The sequence below is a fragment of the Rhinoderma darwinii genome, chromosome 9, assembly GCF_050947455.1.
Source record: "Rhinoderma darwinii isolate aRhiDar2 chromosome 9, aRhiDar2.hap1, whole genome shotgun sequence".
NCBI lineage: Eukaryota > Metazoa > Chordata > Amphibia > Anura > Rhinodermatidae > Rhinoderma > Rhinoderma darwinii.
The window spans coordinates 63,865,876-63,887,861 of NC_134695.1; the positions used below are offsets into that span (position 1 = coordinate 63,865,876).

At 42.7% G+C, this 21,986-nt stretch overlaps 1 protein-coding gene across 4 annotated transcripts in view; it reads right to left on the reverse strand.

Moving 5' to 3' along the window:
• Positions 1-21,986, reverse strand: part of SHANK2 (SH3 and multiple ankyrin repeat domains 2) — a 474,104-nt gene that overhangs the window by 302,824 nt on the left and 149,294 nt on the right. For all 4 annotated transcript variants that reach the window (XM_075837984.1, XM_075837983.1, XM_075837982.1 and 1 more), the window contains exons 7-8: positions 17,713-17,880; positions 1,097-1,213 (exon numbers count right to left, since the gene is read on the reverse strand). In XM_075837984.1, the coding sequence (XP_075694099.1) occupies positions 1,097-1,213; positions 17,713-17,880 (285 nt within the window). The remainder of the gene's footprint in view (positions 1-1,096; positions 1,214-17,712; positions 17,881-21,986) is intronic.

Here is a 21,986-nt window from a genome sequence, read left to right on the forward strand (position 1 = left end):
TTTCAAAGGCTTATCCAATCAGGACATTTCTTTAGGCAATCTAGGCATTGCTCAGACGTTAACAGCTGGAACACCAATGAGACAACCCGTGAGAGCTGGCAAATGTAAGGTTGGGAATGTGTAGGTATTACTGTAAATTACCTGAATATAAGAAACTAAATAGGACTTCAGTGGCCATTTAAAAAGCATGAGGAGGAAGGTCAAGCATGGCCAAGTGGACACTTTCTATGGTTTATCCGCCATGTTTTTCTCCAACAGAAAACAACCATAGTGGTCAGAGGTTAAGCTGGCCATACAAATGAAAAAGCTGTTGACCGAACGCCCATTTGGTCGACAGCTCTGCTAACCCCGCAATACACACTCAGCTTGACCCAGTATGTACGTTTATTCTGGTGTGGAGAGGGCAATAAGCCAATGCCAGACCTCTCGAGAAGGACTTCTCTCCTGCAGTAACATGACCGATCCCCCCCCCCCCCCCCGACATCTGCCATCAGGGGACAGTCGGAAGGCCCCCATACACATTAAATCGTCTGACAACCTCCCACAAATTAGCAGGTTTGGACAACTTTTACCTAATGTGAACATAAAAAAACCAATATAATTTTGCATGTCAGTCATGTTAATGATGGGGGGCACATAAATCCTGCTATCTACATGCTGTACTGCAATGTGGTTTACCAAAGTAGTAGATCTAGGCTTTGCTCTATTTTCCCCTGTGTGACTGTGGGGTAGCATCATGCTGTGAATGTGGCCTAAATCTATATCAGTATACTTTGTATACGCCAAAAAAAAAATCGACAGCAAGTGGCATTATTTCTACACACACACACCCAAGCTTCAGCAGGGCCTTTTTGATTTTTTTATAAGGGGGAATTTCACATTAGTCAACGACTTACAGGGAACTCCTCTTTTCCTCTTCAAAAAGAGGTTCTGCAGCAGCTGAGGTAAGTATTGTTTGGTATGCTTGTCACATTGCTGACTGTACAGGTGTTACTTGTATACACGTCAATGATAGAAGTCCATATGCATTTGATCAAGGTTAGTGTTATATGACGGCATACATTAGTAGAATATTCAGTATATATCGGTTACGTACCTGATTGTAGAGTGCACAGACGTGAAGCGCAGTGTTTCCGGAAGCGTTCTGAGCCCCCGTGTTCGCTCCATAGAACAGTAAGTGTTCCAGATGTTGGTAATGGCCATATCGACACGCCTGTGGGACAACAAAGGCACTAAATAAACTATGCAATGCAAATACAACCTCATCATTTCTTTCATATAACAGAGCATTGACATAATGGATTTATTTTATACGATTCTGATTTAAACCCTATATTACTCCTCCAGGGTCTATGCATTTTCCATATCAAGCTTAACCCCTTGGCGCTGAAGACATTTTTTTTTTTAAATTTTAATTTTTTACTCCCCGCCTTCCAAAAGCCATATTTTTCCGTTGATATAGCCGTATGAGGGCTTGTTTTGTTTTTTTAAATAAAATGTTTTATTTTTAAAGGAACAGTGTCATCACAAATTATTTTTTTATATGTTAAAGATGTTAGTGCTTTATTAAAAACGTTTATATTTATTTGTGTGTTTGTGTTTTACTTTTTCTTATTTTTACACTTTTTCTTCCCTATGGGGGCTGCCATTTTTTGTTCCATTTCTGTATGTGTCGATTAACGACACATACAGACATGGAATACGGCAGCCACAGTCCCATAGGGACTGCGAACGGCTCCCGTCCCATTCACTTGTGTGTACGGCGTCTGTGTGGGAACTGCGCATGCGCCGCTCCCACACAGTCCAATTTGAAATTGGCGCCGTCCGGCGCCATTTTCCTGTGGACCGGAAGTCGCGGCCGGACAGTAATATTACTACTTCCGGTCGCGGCTTCCGGACTTGTGCACTTGGACCAGCGGCAGCAGACGGAGCGGACGGGCCGGAGGGAGCCGCGGCGGCAGGAGCAGGTAAGAGATTTCAATGTATGTTCGTGTTTGTGTGTGTTTACTACTGTATGTAAACCTACTACACTGTGTGTTAGCTCAAAAAATGGCGACACACAGTGTAGGAGGTTACACCGTTCAAACCCCTCGTTTATCCCGGCACTAGCCAGGATAAAGGAGGGGGGGGATGCTGAGAGCTCACTAGAGCGAGGGCTTTTTACCCAATTTTGCAATGCTGCAATTTTGGGAATAGCTCCATCTAGTGACCAGAAATGGGAAATATTATAAATTAGAATTAATTTATAATATTTCCTGACTCGTGAAAAAAATAAAAAAAATTTGAACAATGTTTAATCACCCACACACTAAATGTTTAATTTAAAAAAAAAAATACATGTTTTTCTGGCAACACATTCCCTTTAGGTAAGAACTTGAGTTTACAGCAATCCTGGCATCCTTAGTCCAAAAGGAAAATTTAGGACGAGGGACGACTAGGCCCGAGGAAGCATAAGGTGGGCCAGGGCGTCCCTGATGAGGGTGGTTATAGGAAGCAAGGGATATAAAATGGTGCTGGCCACATGGCCAATGGCACCAGCATGGCTGGAGGGGGAGGGTGAACTCATTGTTCACTGTGAGATAAGTGGAGAAAGGGGAGTGATAGTGGAAAGAACTATAGGAGCGCATAAGTAATGAGGATAGGGGAGGGGGAGCAGGATAAGGGTTTATAAGTCCAGAAAGCAGAGCGGTAAGACATTACTTACCAGGAGAAGAAAAGACCCACCCAATCCTCCCTTGTTAGAAATAATGTTATGTTATGCTATGTTATGTTATGCTATGTAATGCGATGTGATGTAAAGCCAGGGCGGATCGTGGCACTGCACTCCTCCTAAGAGCGGTTTCGGTGGTGGACCACGGCGAGTTACCACTAGTTATACGGCGGGGTGAACTCGCACGTGGGGGGACACTAGTTATACGGCAGGTCCCCAGGATGTTTTGGGCCTGGGCAGTCACGAAAGCCGGACGACGGTCCGACGGCTGCCTGGGGGGACAGCCGTGGCAGGGGGCACGGCTGTCCTTGTTTACAGGATGCGAGCTGGGGGCAGGCGGGCCCCAGCTCAGGGAGTGCCGTGTCGCGATTGAAGTCAGGCTCCTCTTGCGCTGTATTGCCTATGGTTAATGTGTTTTTAATAAATCGTGGCGCATGCCACAATTTACTTGTCAATTTAAGAATGATGTGTTTTTAATGTTTAAAGTTGTTACTAAGGGTTTAGCACGTGCACACCTTATGAGGTACATCATCAGTACAAAACTACAGCGGAAAAACACAAACAAACAGACAGTAAAATAAACTGTGACTGCGGAAGAGATAAGGAGTGTTGAAGTTATACATGTCTATTGAATGGCAAAACAGATAGGCTGGGTTCACACGACCATGTTACGTCCGTAATGTACGGAACGTAATTCGGCCGGAAGACCCGGACCGAACACACTGCAGGGAGCCGGGCTCCTAGCATCATCGTGATGTACGATGCTAGGAGTCCCTGCCTCGCTGCAGGACAACTGTCCCGTACTGTAATCATGATTACAGTACGGGACAGTATTTCCACGGAGAGGCAGGGACTCCTAGCGTCGTACATCACTATGATGCTAGGAGCCCGGCTCCCTGCAGTGTTTTCGGTCCGGGTCTTCCGGCCGAAATACGTTCCGTACATTACGGACGTAACATGGTCGTGTGAACCCAGCCATAGTCTGACTAACAGAATGAGCAAACATTATCAGGAAGTTGGTCTACAAAGTCTGACCATAGAGACCAACGTGAGGCAAAGGCAGAGTACCGGTAGGTTCGTATTGACAGAATTTTTTCCATTAGCCAATCCAAGCGCACCTGATTAGTAAGTTCTTGAAGAACCAAAGGTGACGGGGACTTCCAGGATCTAGCTATTATAATCCTAGCAGCCATTATTATATATGTCCCACAATCGTCCTTATGGATTGCGGGATGTCCATAATGCCTATGAAGCATAGAGCCAGTGCCGGGCACGGGAGGATTGTGCAAAGAGTAACGTTAGATATTAAGGAAAAAGTCACCTTCCAAAAATCATATACCAGCGGGCACTTCCATCAAGTATTAAGGAAATCACCCCTCTCACCACCTTTCACGCCAACATAGTGGAGAATAGGATGGGTTAAACCTGGAAATTTGTGCAGGGGTTTTATACCATCTCATCATAATTTTTAAAGCGGTTTCCCAATGCGATGAACTATGCGAGGCTTGTTTTGAGCCTTTGATGGCCTGCATTCAGTCTTCCATTGAGATAGTGAGGGCTTGTTTTTTTTTTTTTAATGGCATTATTTAATGAATTATATAATTTACTCACAAACTAAAAAACCAATATATATCTTTGTGGGGTGGGAAAAAAAACTGAGAAAACTTTTTGTAAAAAAAATAAATATATGATTTGTGTCGCCATATTCAGAGAGCCATAACTTTTTTATTTTTCCGTTGATTAAGCGGTGTGATGGCTTATTTTTTGCGTAGAAAGCTGTAGTTTTTAGGAATACCATTTAGGAATACATCTGACTTTTTGATGACACTTTATTTATATATTTTTTTAAAGCGATCACCGGGTGGGTTAAATAACATTATATTAGAATAGTTCAAACTAAAAACGCGGCAAAACTAGTAATGTAAATTGTAGTTTTATTTTTTACATTACGTTAGGAGAAAAATGTGAAAAGGTTTTTTTGTTAAATAATTTTTAATATTTAGTTTTGAACATTAAAAGTACTCTTTCACAGTTTTTTGTTTTTTTTAACTTATTTTTTATAAGTTCCCCTAGGGCAGTGATCCCCAACCACCGGGCCGCGGTTCATTTGGTATTCGGCCACGGTATCTGGTATCCGCCCCGGTGGCCTTAGGGAATTTCGGGCGAAAAATCGCACCAAACTGTGGTGCAGTTTTTCGGCTGGAATGTCCGCTGCGAAAAACTGATGAGCAGGTCTCCTGGGATGATGTTTCATCCCAGGAGACCGCTGCAGCCTGTGATTGGCTGCAGTGGCGGTCACATGGGATGAAACGTCATCCCAGGAGGCCGGCCCTCTAACGTCATCTAGGTCAGCCTCCTGGGATGTTTCATCCCATGTGACCGCCGCTGGTCCCAATTCCAACTGCATCTGCATCCTCAGGATGCAGATACAGTTGAATTGAATGCTGAAGCAAGAGTGACGGCTCCTTGCCCCAGCATTCACTCTGCCGTGAGCGGCTCGGCGCAGGCAGGCTCGCTGTTGTAACGTCATTGCGCCTGCCTGCGCCGAGTCACTCATAGCACAGACCGGAGGTGAATGATCCTCCACCCATCATGGGAACGGGGATAGGTAAGTAATTATGTTATTTTTTATTAGGCACATATGGGGGCATTATACTGGGTATGGGAGGGGGACTGATATGGTGGTAGCTAAGGGAGCATTTTAATGTATGGGGCAGCTAAGGGGGGCCTTATACTGTATGGGGGCATTATACTGTGGGGCAGCTATGGGGAGCAGTATATTTTATGGGGCAGCTATGGGGAACATTATACTGTGTGGGGGCATTATACTGTGTGGGGGCAGCTATGGGGAGCATTATACTATGAGGGCACTATACAGTGGAGGCGGCTATAGTGGCATTATACTGCGGGGGCATCCATGGGAACTGTTGGGCAAGGCAGCTGGGCATAGGCGCAGACAGGAGTCTGGTGGTGTTGGGGAGGGGTAGGGCGGCCCAAGCTGAATTCTTGCACCAGGGCCCATGAGCCTTTAGCTACGCCCCTGCTGCTATTTGTTGAGGATTTTACCTCCCATTGAATTCAATGGGGAAAACCCGCAACAAATAAGCAGCGTTTACGCAAATACAACTGGCATGCTGCGGAATAAAATTCTACACTGCAGGTCAATTTGAGCGTTTTTTCCGCTCAGTATTTACGCAGCGTGTGGATGAGACTTGTTTATTTCATCCACTTTGCTGCTACTGTATTATGCTGCGGATTTTCCGCAGTATAATACAGGTATTATAACACAGGTATACGCCATATGTATGCAATGTGTGAACTGACTCTTTTTCTTCTCTTTTTATTAGTACGATTTTGGAGTACATGTGATTTTTTGGGGATAGTGAAGGCGACCAAAAAACAGCAATTCTGGTCTTTTAAAAAATAAAAAGATTTTTTTTTTTACACTGTTCACAGTCCTGGTTAAATGTCATTATAGTGTGATAGTTGGGACTTTTACAGACACGGTGATATCAATTATGTAATTTTTTTTATTATTCTTTTTTAAGAGAAATAAAATGGGAAAAGGGTTTTTGTTTTTTTCTAACTTTTAGAATTAAGTTTTTTTGGACATTGAAAAAAACGAACTGTTTTTTACTTTTTTTTAGTCCTCCTAGGGGACTTGAACCAGCGATCACTGGTTCAATTGCTTGCACTATATACTGCAATACTAATGTTTTAAAGTATATCGCTATTTTGACAGGCTCCTATTAAGCGCTTAATAGGAGTACAAATATGGCAGACCTGGGGGCATTCATTAGGCTCCCAGGCTGTCATGACCACCATCAGCTCGGCACCCCGAGGTCATGTCACTGTGGGGGCGGTACGCTGTCGGAGGGGCTCAACCGCCCTTTCCACCGCTTAGATGCTGCGGTCGCTATTGACTGCGGCATCTAAGGTGTTAAAAGGGCGGAATGAAAGTGATCTTTGATTCTGCCCATTGCAGTGAGGTGCCGGTTATATTACACAGCCGACACCTGCTGAGTATGGAGCACGCTCCATACTTCTCCTTAACGCTTGTCATGTACATGACAATGCATTAAGGGCTTAAACTAAATTGTAGTGTTTCGAGCATATAAAATACATATCTCACCTTTTGTTTTCTCCCCTGTGTCCCCCTTGGTGCTGCTGTTAATCTGTGCTGCTGGGGCAGGGGCACTGAGCAGAATAAGTCTCCTTTCCTCTCTGGCAGCTGACAATATAGTCCCTTCTTACTTTACCTGCAGATAGGTAACATGGGATCCAGACTAGTGAAGGTATATGCTGTGTAACATTCCCAGTATGCACTCCCATAGAAACCAATTAACCCCTTCCCGACATTTGCCGTACATGTACGTCATGGAAAGTAGTGACTTCCCGCATCTTGCCGTACATGTACGCCAAATGTTTGGGACCGGCTCAGAAGCTGAGCCGGTCCCATCATCACCGGATCTCAGCTGTATCTTACAGCTGACATCCGGCTGTAACGGCGGGGACCGAAATTAGCTTCGATCCCCGCCATTAACCCCTTAAGTGCAGCGCTCAAACGCGATCGCTGCACTTAAGGTGTTTGCAGCTCATCGGAACCCCAGTAATGAAATTGCCGGGGTTCCGGTGGCTGCAATGGCAACGGGAGGCCTAATACTGGCCTCCCGGTCTGCCTAGCACCGAAGCCGGTCAAGATCCGCCCGGCGGCGGAGCCTGATCGGCTTCCGTAGCTGTCGGCAAGATGGCGCCGGGTCAGGAGCTGATCCGGCGTCATCAGCGGTGGAGGTCAGCTGTACTGTACAGCTGACATCCACCTGTAACGGCAGGAACCGGAGCTAGCTCCGATCCCTGCCATTAACCCCTTCGATGCAGCAATCGAAAGCGATTGCTGCATCGTAGCGGTTACTAGCAGATCGCCAGCCCTGACAGGCAATCGGGACTGGCGACTGCTGTTATGGCAACAGGAGACACAATGGTCTCCTGCTCTGCCATTACGGAAGCCGATTTAGGCCCCGCCGGGAGGCGAAGCCTAATCGGCTTGCTGTCAGTGAATGACTGACAGATCTAATACATTGCACTACATAGGTAGTGCAATGTATTAGAAAAAAAAAAATCTGACCGTTGGAACTTCAAGTCCCCTAGTGGGACTTGAGAAAAAGTGTAAAAAAAGTATAAAAAAGTGTAAAAAAAAGTGCACAAAATAAAAGTTTGAAAACAGTAAAAGTTTCAAGTATCAAATAAAACACAATCCCCCTTTTACTCTTATCAAGTCCTTTATTATTGAAAAATAATAATAAACCATATGTATTTGGTATCGCCACGACCGTAACGACCGGAGGTATCAAAATATTATATTATTTATTGCACGCGGTGAACAGCGTAAAAAAAACCGTAAAAAACGTTACCAGAGTTTCTGTTTTTTGGTCACTTTGCCCTACAAATATTAGAATAAAAAGTGATCAAAAAGTCGCACGTATCCAAAAATGGTACCTATAAAAACTATAGCTCGTCCCGCAAAAAACAAGCCCTCATACACCTCCGTCGACAAAAAAATTAAAAAGTTATGGTTCTCACAACTTGGCGACAGAAAAAATACATTCTTTTTACAAAAGTAATTTTATTGTGCAAAAAGTTGTAAAACATAAAAAGTTCTATAAATTAGGTATCGCCGGAATCGTACGGACCCGCAGAATAAAGTTAACATGTAATTTATAACGCATGGTGAACGCTGTATAAAAAAAACGAAAAAAAGCTGTGCCAGAATTGCATTTTTTTGTTTACCTGGCATCCCAAAAAATAGGATAAAAGGTGATCAAAAAGTCGCATGTACCCCAAAATGGTACCAATAATGACTACAGCTCGTCCCGCAACAAACCAGCCCTCATACCGCTACGTCTATGAAAAATAAAATTAGTTATGGCTCCAATAAGTCAGGAAATAAAAAAATATGCAGTTGTGCCCGAGGGGAACATTTCTTCTGTTTGAAGAGGCGATTTTTCAAGGACCTAAAATTAGGGAACCAGGAAAGGGAGGGCCCAAACATATCCGCTGGAAGCGACGGTGCCCGTATTATACCAGGACAACACTTCACAGCAAAATTTCCCAAACTACAAAGGCGCGGAATGTGGACCAAAAGGGGGATAAGAAATGACACCATTTATCAGTGCGACACCGGCCTGTGCGGAAAGGATTGCTTCACAGCGTAACACACATCTATGGATTATTTTATTGTTTTTTTTTACCCCGTTATTATACCACCTGACTATGCCCCTTATATACTCCGCCCGGCTTACATATGCCCTACATTATAAACGGAAACACCAGTAAGACTCCAAACAAAACTACTACCAAGCAAAATCCACGCTCCAAAAGCCAAATGGCGTTTCCTCCCATCTGAACCCTACAGCGTGCCCAAACAGCAGTTTCCTTCCACATATATGGCATCGTCATACCCGGGAGAACCCTTTTAGCAATTTTTGGGGTGTGTGTCTCCAGTGGCATAAGCTGGGCACGACATATTTGCCACTGAATGGCATATCTAGGGAAAAATATAAATGTTTAATTTGCACCATCCACAGCGCATTCATTTATGGAAAAGATCTGTGGGGTGAAAATGCTCACTACACCCCTTAATAAATGCCTTGAGGGGTGCAGTTTCCATAGTGGGGTCACTTTCCAGGGGTTTATTTTTATTATTTCACATCTGAGCCTCTGCAGTTGTGAACCAATACTTTGTAAATCGCCAAATTAGGCCTCAATTTTACATGGTACGCTTTCACTCCTGAGCCTGGTCGACTGTCCAGGCAAGAGATTAGGGCCACAAGTAGGGTGTTTCTAAAACCAGGAAACCCAGCATAATAATTAGAGAGCTGTCTCGTTATGGTGGCACAAGCTGGGCACCACATATTGTCCACATATCTGTGGAAAAAATCCCATTTTCACTCTGCAACATCGAGTTCACACTAATTTCTACAAAACACCTGCAGGGTTAACATGCTCACTACACCCGTAGGTAAAAGCATTGAGGGGTGTAGTTTCCAAAATGGGGTCACTTCTGGGGGGTTTCCACTGTTTTGGGCCCACAGGCGCCCAGAAACCAATCCAGAAACATCTGCACTCCAAATGGCGGTCCTTCCCTTCTGAGCCCTGCCGTGTGCCCAAACAGCAGTTTATGACCACATATGGGGTATTGCCGTACTCGGTAGAAATTGCTTTACAAATATTGGGTTCTTTTTTTCCTTTATTTGTTGCGAAAATGAAAAAATTTGCGCTAAAGCTACGTCTTATTGAAGAAAAAGGATTGTTTTTATTTTCACTGCCCAATTCTAATAAATTCTATGAAACATCTGTGGGGTCAAAATGCTCACTACGCCCCTAGATGAATTCCTCAAGAGGTGTAGTTTCCTAAATGGAGTCCCTTTTTGGGCGTTTTCATTGTTTTTTCCCCTCAGGGGCTTTGCAAATGTGACATGGCCGCCGCAAACCATTCCTGCTCAATGTGATCTCCAAAAGCCAAATAGCGCTCTTTCCCTTCTAAGCCAAGCCGTGTCTCCAAACAGCCGTTTATTACCACATGTGGGGCATTGTTTTACTCGGGAGAAATTGCTTTACAAATTTTGTGGTGCTTTTTCTCCTTCAGTCCTTGTGGAAATGAGTAAAAATAAGCTAAACCTACATTTTCTTTGAAAAAATGTTGATTTTTATTTTCAGGGCCTACTTCCAATAATTTCTGCAAAAAACCTGTGGGGTCAAAGAGCTCACTATACCCCTAGATAATTTCCTCAATGGGTGTAGTCTCCAAAATGGGGTCACTTGTGGGGGGTTTCCACTGTTTTGTCTCCTCAGGGACTTCGTAAATGTGACCTGGCCTCCGCAAACCATTCCTGCTAAACTTGAGCTCCAAAAGCCAAATATCGCTCTTTCCCTTCTCAGCCCTGCCGTGTCTCCAAACAACCGTTTATTACCACATGTGGGGCATTGTTTTACTCGGGAGAGATTGGTTTACAACTTTTACGGTGCTTTTTCTCCTTCAGTCCTTGTGGAAATGAGAAAAAATTAGCTAAACCTACATTTTCTTTGAAAAAATTTAGATTGTAATTTTCAGGGACTATTTCCAATAATTTATGCAAAAAACCTGTTGGGTCAAAACGCTCACTATACCCCTAGATAATTTCCTCAATGGGCGTAGTTTCCGAAATGGGGTCACTTGTGGGGGGTTTCCACTGTTTTGTCCCCTCAGGGGCTTTGTAAATGTGACATGGCCTCCACAAACCATTCCTGCTAAACTTGAGCTCCAAAAGCCAAATAGCGCTCTTTCCCTTCTCAGCCTCGCCGTGTCTCCAAACAACCGGTTATTACCACATGTGGGGTATTGTTTTACTTGGGAGAAATTGCTTTACAAATTTTACGGTGCTTTTTCTCCTTTAGTCTTTGTGAAAATGAGAAAAAAAATCGCTAAACCTACATTTTCTTTGAAGAAATGTTGATTTTAATTTTCACGGCCTACTTCTAATAATTTCTGTAAAAAAGCTGTGCGGTCAAAATGCTCACTGTACCCCTAGATAATTTCCTTGAGGTGTGTAGTTTCCCAGATGGGGTCACTTTTGGGGGATTTTGACTGTTTTGGCACCGCAAGAGCCCTTCAAACCTGACATGGTGCCTAAAATTTATTCTAACAAAAATAAGGCCCCAAAATCCACCAGGTGCTCCTTTGCTTCTGAGGCCGGTGCTTCATTCCAGTAGCACGCTACGGCCACATGTGGGATATTTCCTAAAACTGCAGAAACTGGGCAACAAATATTGAGTTGCATTTCTCTGGTAAAACCTTCTGTGTTATAAAAAAAATTGTACTAAAAATTTATTTCTGCAAAAAAATATGAAATTTGTAAAATTCACCTCTACATTGCTTTAATTCCTGTGACATGTGTAAAGGGTTAAGACATTTTCTAAATGCTGTTTTGAATACTTTGAGGGGTGAAGTTTTTAAAATGGGGTGACTTTTTGGGGGTTTCTAATATATAAGGCCCTCAAAGCCACTTCACAACTGAACTGGCCCCTGTAAAAATGGCCTTTTGAAATTTTCTTGAAAATGTGAGAAATTGCTGCTAAAGTTCTAAGCCTTGTGAGGTCATAGAAAAATAAAAGGATGTTCAAAAAACGATGCCAATCTAAAGTAGACATATGTGTGATGTTAATTAGAAACAATTTTGGGTGGTATAACTGCCTGTCTTACAAGCAGATACATTTAAATTGAGAAAAATGCTAATTTTTGCAATTTTTCGCTACATTTTGGTGTTTTTCACAATTAAATACTGAACATATCGAGCAAATTTTGCCAGTAACATAAAGTCCAATGTGTCACGAGAAAACAATCTCAGAATCGCTTGGATAGGTGAAAGCATTCCGGAGTTATTACCACATAAAGTGACACATGTCAGATTTGAAAAATGAGGCTCGGTCAGGAAGGTCAAAAGTGGCTAAAGAGGGAAGGGGTTAAAGTACAATAAAATAAAACTATAAAGACTGAATGGGCATGTGCAGGGTTAATATCTGCAGTCAGGATACAACTGGGCATGTGCAGGGTTCATATCTGCTATCAAGATACAGAGTTTTACAAGTTGAGAAGAGGGAGTCTCCTCAGCTATGCTGCCCTGCTACTGCAGAGGATCTGCTCCTTCCCTGACAAGCAGGGAAGAACGCTTTTTCTATTTGATGCCCTGCAGTGAACAGAGGACCACAATGCAGAGGCCTGGTTTGAAGGACGACATGCACATTGCTATACACTTTTAACAGCAGGTAGCACCATACTATGTAAATAAATGTCATAACTGTTCACTGGATAGTTTTAAAAAAAACAAACATGTAAATGACAACCATTGTTCATTTTTTATAATCTATACAATGAGTATGACATTTAATGGTGGGGAAACCCCTCTTTATAAAACTTTCCTTTAATCACAATACTGCCCCCTATAAAAATGCTACCCTAACAATCACAAGATGAATAGACTCTTCACCTGCAAAATAGACTAGAAAAGGTAGACTAACGTAAGGAACAGGGTAGGGTCTGATTAGTATAAAAACCATAGGGGAGAGATTAGGGATGTGCGATAGGGATAGTTCATATGTTAGCCTCACCACTAGTTGTATGGACATAGTAGTGATTTTATTACCCATACACTTGGATACAGGACATGGAAACCATAACTGTCCTTTTAAATGATTCCCACTATCAAGACTACATTCAATCCTGATGAATCGGTGAAGGCGGCGAGTGCATATTAACCGGTCACTGGTTATTGTCCTTTATTAACTGTTCACATGTTAATTGTCACGATCAATGCATTTATGGGTATTTGGCTTTCAGTATTTTAACCCGATTGGTTTTTGCTATGGTGGTCCTTGACGACGGTCACAAAATTGTTTGTCATTGATTTTGCTTTGAAGTGAATAATATTTATAGATGTCTAGAGAGTTTATGGACGTGTTGCTGTGAGACATCTGCACCAGTAGAGGCTGCCACAGCCCCAATGTAAGGAGCCGTGGATATTCATCGAACTGGCTCCTAGTTCATTATTTACGAGGAGAAAGTCAGTCAGTGTGATCACTGTCTCTATCACAAGCTCAGCGTGGTAAGACAAGTTGCACAGCAGTATGAATGTTTCATGCAGATGCAGAACGGTACAGACGGCTTTAAATGCCCAACCATAGATGCCGAATGCACTGAACAGCAGGGACGGAGCGCTCTTCATTCATAGACTAACATAAGGAGGCTTCAGAAACACTTGAGCCTTGCCTCTTACTGCACATTGTAGTGAGTTTCCTGATGCATTATCCAAATATTCTATTATTTATGTTCAACCCTAACCAATTAGCAAAATGAAAAACAGAACAACCGTGAAATAAGTTCAGAATAAGGGCATCTATATACACCTCCATGTTATTGGACAACTGGAGATATCCCTGACCGCACGAGTGCCAAGGGCTTACGTTGTGTTAACATTTGCGCTGGAAACTCCATTGCAAATGTCTTCAGATTTTATAGGAAGAATAGCGCTGTATGCAGTGCTATTCCTCCTTTAAAAACTACCCACTCCACAACGGAACCCGGCAGATCCCATTATAAGTCAACAGGGTCTTTTGGACGTAGGTGGTATCCACTGTATGGCAGATCCAGTACTGTATCTTGTTTTCTGTTATAAACGGAAATCATGACCCAGATGTGAACAGAGTCTTAGGCCCCATGCACACAGCTGTAATTTTGATCTGCAATTATGGACCGTAATTGCTGATCAAAGTACGGACCCATTCATTTCTATTGCCCACGGACACCTTCCCGTATATTTACGGGAAAGTATCCGGGCCGTAGAAATGCTCTGCAAAAAATAGGACATGTCCAATTTTTTGATTTTACGGACGTGCTCCCATACTTTATAATGGGAGCACGGCCCGCAAATGCGGATGACTGCCCGTGGCCAACCGCAGCCATAATCACGAACGCCTTTCTTCCCCATTTATAAAAGCTTCGGAAAACTGCTAGTAAGTTTGTCTAAAATATGTGCGGTTTTGCAGTGCATTTTTTTTTTATTACGGTAATTTAGTGCAGTTGTTTTGCAGCGGTCATGAATGCGGATATTTTAACTTTGAGACTTTTCTGACGTGCTTCCTTTCAATAAGCCGGGTGCTAGTGGGCTGACCCTCCTTTTTCCAACATGCGGTTAAACTAGTGGTGCAGCATAGGTCATAAAAATAATATTAGGAAGGTTGCAGAAACCAATGCAAGGTGAACGCATCTTTGGAATATAGGTTTATGCATACCCATTCATTTTTATTGAAATCCACTTGCAGACTCTTTCACGGATTGAAAAAAAGCAACGGAAGAAAAAGAAAAGAAAACACAACCACATTTCGCAACCTTTTTTCTATACCGAATTTATGCGTCTGGATGTAAGAACATTCCCATTCGCTGACAGCAAGCAGAGATCTTGAAAATGTGAGGAATTGAAACACGAAGCAAAATAGAAGGTTGAACATTTACATAAGTGTTGTCACACCTGGATTTCCCTTTTCAGGCGCCTCGGTGATCAGAATTGGTGGGCACGTAATACATGGTCGCACCTAGTCCGATACAAAGCGGGAGCCCCTCCTCGTGGTGTCTCTCCGCTCTCGTTAATAGAGAGGAGACCCTAGCAGGTCTATTTGACCTAATATATATACATTTTATTTTTAATTAACTCATTCATTTATGACATTTATATACAGATGCATTTTAATGGGTGAATTTATAACAGCAGCAGATTGTTGTGTCTTCCAGTTCAGCAATCTAGAGCGGGATACACTATTCCCGCCATTCAGTACAATTCTGTTAGAAATTGTCTTTCCCTCATTACTCCGGTTGTGATAACGTGCCAGCATGTAAAATGGCAGTCGGCACATTGTAGCTGTGGGTATATTGAGCACTATTAGTTTCACATGGAGTATCTGCGTTAATGGACGTGGATGGCGAGAGCAGGCGGAGGACTTGGCAGGACATGGAGAGAAAATGATCCCATTAGCAGTGTATTCCTTCTTTACAGGGCCAGGGCTGAGAAGCCGAAGTATTTAATTAAGAATAAATTATGTTATAACGCAAGAGAAATTATCGCCATGTCCATTAAAGTGACTTAACTTGCTCGCCTATGCCTCCTCGCTGGAACTGACAGTAATAGCCAATATGTAATAGTCTCTGCAGCCTGAACATAAATCCTGGTGCAAACCATGATATGCTATGTAGATGAATCCATAAATAGATGAGTTTAGAAATAAATCTTGTGCCATATACATAACATTGGCATATTAAAAGCCCCTACATCAATAGTAATGTCATGTCTACCACAAAACAAATAATATCAGCTGATAATACTCATATATATCTGCCATAGTAAAAGCCCAGCATGCAGATTTATGGGCCGGGATATGCAGGCACAAGTCTGTTTTATTTTCTCCAATAGTAATGGCAGAAAGAATGGGAAAACATATAGATATCCATTTGCCACTAGAGAATAACAAAGATAGATCCAGTACTGCACACAATGCATTTCTGACAACAAATGCAAAATGGAAAAAGTATCAGTCTTTAGCCTCATCTGTATGCACCAGACGTTAAAAAGGGTCTCTTGCTATATAGCGCTACCACGGTCTAGTCAAGGGTGAAATGACAAGCCCTTTACGTATTTCAAAAACTGGGACTGGATGCCGCTGCGAATTTACAACACCCAAAGCCACTCCTGCAGAGCCTATTGCAAATTTCAGTGGGAGATGTGACTAGTAGTTTTTGATAGTGTCACTTTATTTCCTGCCGCTTATAAAGCATCAACTTTTTCTATAGCGAAGTACAGAGATTGTCGGTTCCCTTGCCCACCATCCGGATTTATTTTTTTATGCAGGTGACGCGATGACGTCATCGTGCCGCTTGCTTCGTTCCACTGGATGCTAACTGGTCAGAAGAGACCAGGCCTGCATCATCGGAGAATAGGACAGTGCTGGAATGGGGACAGGTAAGTATGGCACTAACTACAGAGGGGTGGCGCATCTACAGGATGGCTGTGTGTGTCAATTTCTACAGGGGGTCTGCGTGGCGCTATTTACAGGGGGCTGTGTGTGACGCTATCTACAGGGGGCTGTGTGTGACGCTATCTACAGGGGACTGTGTGTGACGCTATCTACAGGGGACTGTGTGTGACGCTATCTACAGGGGGCTGTGTGTGACGCTATCTACAGGGGGCTGTGTGTGACGCTATCTACAGGGGGCTGTGTGTGATGCTATCTACAGGGGGCGTGTGTGGCGCTATCTACAGGGGCCGGTGTGTGGCGCTATCTACAGGGGCCGGTGTGTGGCGCTATCTACAGGGGCCTGTGTGTGGCGCTATCTACAGGGGCCACTGTGTGTGGTGCTTTACAGAGTTTGACACAATTATATTCAGGGGCACAGTGTTTGGTATGATTATATTTAGGGGCACAGTGTGTGGCACCATGAGAATTTTATCTTCGTTTATAGGTGTGGAAATGTTGGAAAAGTGAGGAGCCGAAGACATCGGAGCGGCAAATTCTGCAGAAATGGGTCATGGCCGGGAGACGTCGTCATGAAGTCTGGACCGGATGGAGAAGAAAAGAAGAAAAAACGACTAGAATGTGAGAAAACGTCACCTGTGAGTCACTGGATTTATAGAGGATCTGTCTCCTCTCCTGACATGTTTATTATAGGAAATGCTTGTATTTCACAACAAGTCTTTGTGCAGTCCAGGACTGATAGACAAATGCGTGTTACCATTCCCCTTGTCAGGAGGATGTCTCCCTGCACAGTGTGATACGGTCAGCGATGGTTGGAGACTGTCAGTCTGTAGGGACACAGCCCTTTGACAAGGAGAATTGTAACAACTATTTGTTAATGCTTGCATAAAAAAGTAGTGTTAACAATAGTTAGGGCGTAGCTGGGCGGCGGCGAAGGGGGGCCCAAGTTTGGGTGACAGCCCAGGTCCTATGGTCTACTTAATTCGCCACTGCATACACACTAGGGTCAATTAAAGATCATTAGGTAACTCGTACATGTATACTACACATATACTGAGACAAAGAAGCCTCAATAGGGGTGTATCCCAGAGATCCTCTTTAATAATTTTCTATGTAGTATAAAGGTGTTGTGGCTGGTGTTAGAAAAAGTTGGAGCTTTGCCACCATTAACATACCTCCCAAAATATGAACACCCATTTGTAGAACATTTTAGGCCCCGCCCCCGATCCGCATGGGAACGCAAAACCTCTCAGAAGCGCCCATTTTGGGGCTCATTTGCATAAGCCCCACAACATACAAGGTCCCTTTTGCAGGAGAATCTTATAAAAAAATAGTGTGTTTAGGAGGTCTGTATTAATAATACATGACTAAGTCTTTAACAGTAACTTAAAGAATACTTTGCTGCTATTTATAAAAAAAGAAATACAAAAGAGAACATAGTTCCTCACCTGGTGGATCTCATGCCAGCCATTCTCATCTTTGCATCCAACTGCGGCATGCTCGTGCAGCAAGAGTTCACAGCAGTAGGGGTCTCCACCCACCATCGCGGTGTGGTATAGGGGGGTTAGTCCACGGCTGTCCTTGTAGTCTGAGGAAGCTCCCAACTCCAACAGAGTCTGCAAACGATGGGATATAATAAATGATGAACTAACCACGAATCAGCACTATAGATAGATATTGGCTAAAACAGTATTAATATAGTGGCACACAGAGTCCCTACGTTTTTGGGTATAGAGCCGTAGACAATCTGTGCTCCGTCGTATGGTGCCTAAGTAAGGCACCCTTTTCTCCACTAGAAGCAAAAACCCAAAAACTTGGTGTGCCTCCATTTGAAACTGGTGGCACAATATGGGCCCATAGTAGTTTATGCAATACATATCCATAATTCGGCCATGGTTGAGGTCTAATTGTGCAGAGTATTCAATTACATGCACTCAGACCACAGGAACGAAAACACATAAAAAAATTATTACATCAGCATAGCAAACATTTATACAAGGCTCCCTTGATCTTCTATACTATATGATTTTATATATATATATATATATATATATATATAATTTTATATTTACGCAGATGTCGACAACATGACTGAATAATACGAACAGAAATGTCAGTACAGAAGAGTGGTCTATTTCAGTTAGGAGATAAATTCGGAATTATTCAGCTCTGAGTTGCAGTTTCTTAACCGTAGGATCTAATTGCATCGAAACAGTAAATCCATTTAGTGACCCTAATCAGTTCAACATAGACATTCTGATCTGCCATATAATGTGCTTGATAAGAGCACAGAGCCCAAGTAATTTGCAATTTGCAGTTCTTTTTACCAGGTGCATTCAGAGAAGAGAACATTGAAATGCAGAATATTGCCCGTAACATTGAAGCTAATGGAAGATTTCAAGACAGGTGACCCAGTAAAGAGCGCAAATATATGGAATTAAATTCAGGCCATGAGAAACCCTGGAGGGGCACCTGATTCTCAGAGATGAGAAACAGTTTGAGAATGTTCAGTGACACAGCAAGTAACCTGAGGGTCAGAAATGGAAAACTAGCCTCATTACAGGCCAAAGATAACATGAGAGGCACAGAGATGGCTAATGCTCGCAGTCTAATGCTAACTATATTATACATGGATGGATGAAAAATGAGAGGGCTATGATGTTATGAGAGAGAAATTGATGGATGGATGGATAGATTAGACAAAGTCATGACATAAGGCTCTTTTATTCGGGCCAATGATTGGTCAAACGAGCGTTCATATGAACGTTTGTTCCCGATCACTGCCCTGTGTAAACAGGGAAACGATCAGCCGATGAACAAGCAAACGCTCATACATTGGCTGATCAGCTCGTTTATGCAGCAAGAAATATTATCGTTGTTGGCAGCACATCTCGCTGTGTAAACAGATAGATGTGCTGCCGATATGATGGAAATGTATGTACATTTGTACATAACAAATCAATGCTACTTGTGAAAGACGCAAACGAGCATCGATCAACGAGATTGCTCATTGATCAGCGCTCATTTTTATGGTCAATATCGGGCCTGTAATAGGACCCATAGACCGCGAAGCACCTTTTTTTGCACCCATTGCAGCACAAAATAACTAAAACAATGGTTAACACTGTGATTACTTATCAAGACACATTTGGTGGTTTCTATTGTTCTTAGTTCATCTGAGCGATTGTGCTCTGTATAAACTTGAAAGTGTTTTCTTCCAGATCAGCTGACAAATACCTCAACAAACCTGCTTGGAAGTCAGACCACTATTGAAGGCGGAGGACCCATGGAGACAGCACATTGGTTAGATGCCAATACGTAAGCAGTAAAAATACAATTTAAAGTATTTCTCAACATTTCTGATATAAACTATTCAGTCCATGTGTCTTAGAGTGTACAATAAATCTTCTACATTTATTAGTTTAATATCCCATGTCACACCTGTTTCTGCAGTTATATCCTGAGCTCACAGCTGTATTGATTGTTATTAAGGTCCACATTGTAGGAGAACCTAGCTACTGTCTCTGTCTGGGATATCCCCTCATCCAAACATATCCAAGCATAATTATAACACATTCTCCAAAAATTTGCGATCAAATCCGCAGCAGAAAAAGTCTGCTACCCTAACAAGCACATTGAACAAAAAGCCTACGTGGTCTGCTTGATAGCACAAAGGTAGCTGTACCCAAAAGTTCCAACCTTGGCCCAGTCCGATCCCCCAACGGAGTAAGAACTCACAACATATATTTAAAACATTTTGTTTATTTTTTTTTAAACTCCTTGGTTAAATGTAATTAGTCTACTTAGGGATATTAATGATTTATTTGGCGTTTTTCCCCTTGAGCAGGGAAATGCATCTTAATCTGAGATGTAAATAGGTAGAGATAGAAGGATGCGGCATGCAACGATTTAGAAGGAAGACCGGAGACGAGCGGAGAGACCTCCCTGCAGAGGTAAGGTTCCAGACAGCGTCTAAAGTTTAGAACGAAGAAAGATAATGGTGGGATTTCTGAAGAACAAAGTCAGGGGTAGAGTACTGAAAGTTTTCCTTTTCTAAATCTGGAAGAGGTGCCCACTGGAATATTATGCAGCTCTGGCAAACTAACAGCATGGGTGAAACTACCATGATAACATCAGGGGTCTAACTACCATGGTAACGTCAGGATTTTAACTACCATGGCAACATAAGGGGTGTAACTACCATGGCAACATCAGGGGTGTAACTACCATGGCAACATCATGGCAACATCATGGATGTAACTACCATGGCAACATCAGGGGTGTAACTACCATGGCAACATCAGGGGTGTAACTACCATGGCAACATCATGGATGTAACTACCATGGCAACATCAGGGGTGTAACTACCATGGTAACATCAGGGGTGTAACTACCATGGTAACATCAGGGGTGTAACTACCATGGCAACATCAGGGGTGTAACTACCATGGCAACATCATGGATGTAACTACCATGGCAACATCAGGGGTGTAACTACCATGGTAACATCAGTGGTGTAACTACCATGGTAACATCAGGGGTGTAACTACCATGGCAACATCAGGGGTGTAACTACCATGGCAACATCAGGGGTGTAACTACAATGGCAACATCAGGGGTGTAACTACCATGGCAACATCAGGGGTGTAACTACCATGGCAACATCAGGGGTGTAACTACCATGGCAACATCAGGGGTGTAACTACCATGGCATCATCAGGGGTGTAACTACCATGGCATCATCAGGGGTGTAACTACCATGGCATCATCAGGGGTGTAACTATCATGGCATCATCAGGGGTGTAACTATCATGACAACACCAGGGGTGTAAACATCATGGCAACACCAGGGGTATAACCACCATGGCTACATCAGGGGTGTAACCACCATGGCTAAGATATGTTTTAATTTCTTGCCATTTTTAAGATCTTTGATTGCAGTCAGTTTAGGACTAAAGCATATGGGTGTATTACGGCTCCATACAACCTCAAAGTGTACGTCTATATTCCCCTGATTTCATATGGAGGTGAATGCAGTTTGGATTCCATACGTATCCGAAAGAAAACAAAATATAAAGCATAATCCATTGAATGCCTTTCTTTCAGACGCTTTGCTTGTTGTAGGTGTGAATATTTGCTTGTTGTAGGTGTGAATATTTGCTTGTTGTAGGTGTGAATATTTGCTTGTTGTAGGTGTGAATATTTTTAAACTTACGGTGCTGAACGGAGCACCACATGGCGGCAGATGTGATCCCTAAATCTCCATAGTACGGAGCAGCAAGGCTTAACGGATATCTACAAAGAAACTTTATAAAAATATAAGCAGTACTAGAGGTTTTAACCTCTGAATAGAAACAAGGATATTTCCATTTATTGAAAGCAAGCACAAACTTAGGAATAAAAAGAGTGATCACTGTCACACGTGCCATTTTAATACTAGACCAGAGGTGCAGAAACTTCGCCAAATATATAACTCCGACGCACGATGTATAATTAACTTTAGGTATCTTTCTAGAAATGTTAGACGCTTTTCTCTTCCTTACACTGCCTCTTGGCTGGTAAACTTGACATCAATATTTTGCACTAAAAAAAATATGGCGCAAACGTTAATAAATCTGGCTCTTATGACTTTGCTTAGCCAAGACCCATTTCTAGACACTTCAAAACTTTCGAGGATGGTGCAAAAGTTGTCTAAAGCACATATTAAATTTGGCACACACCA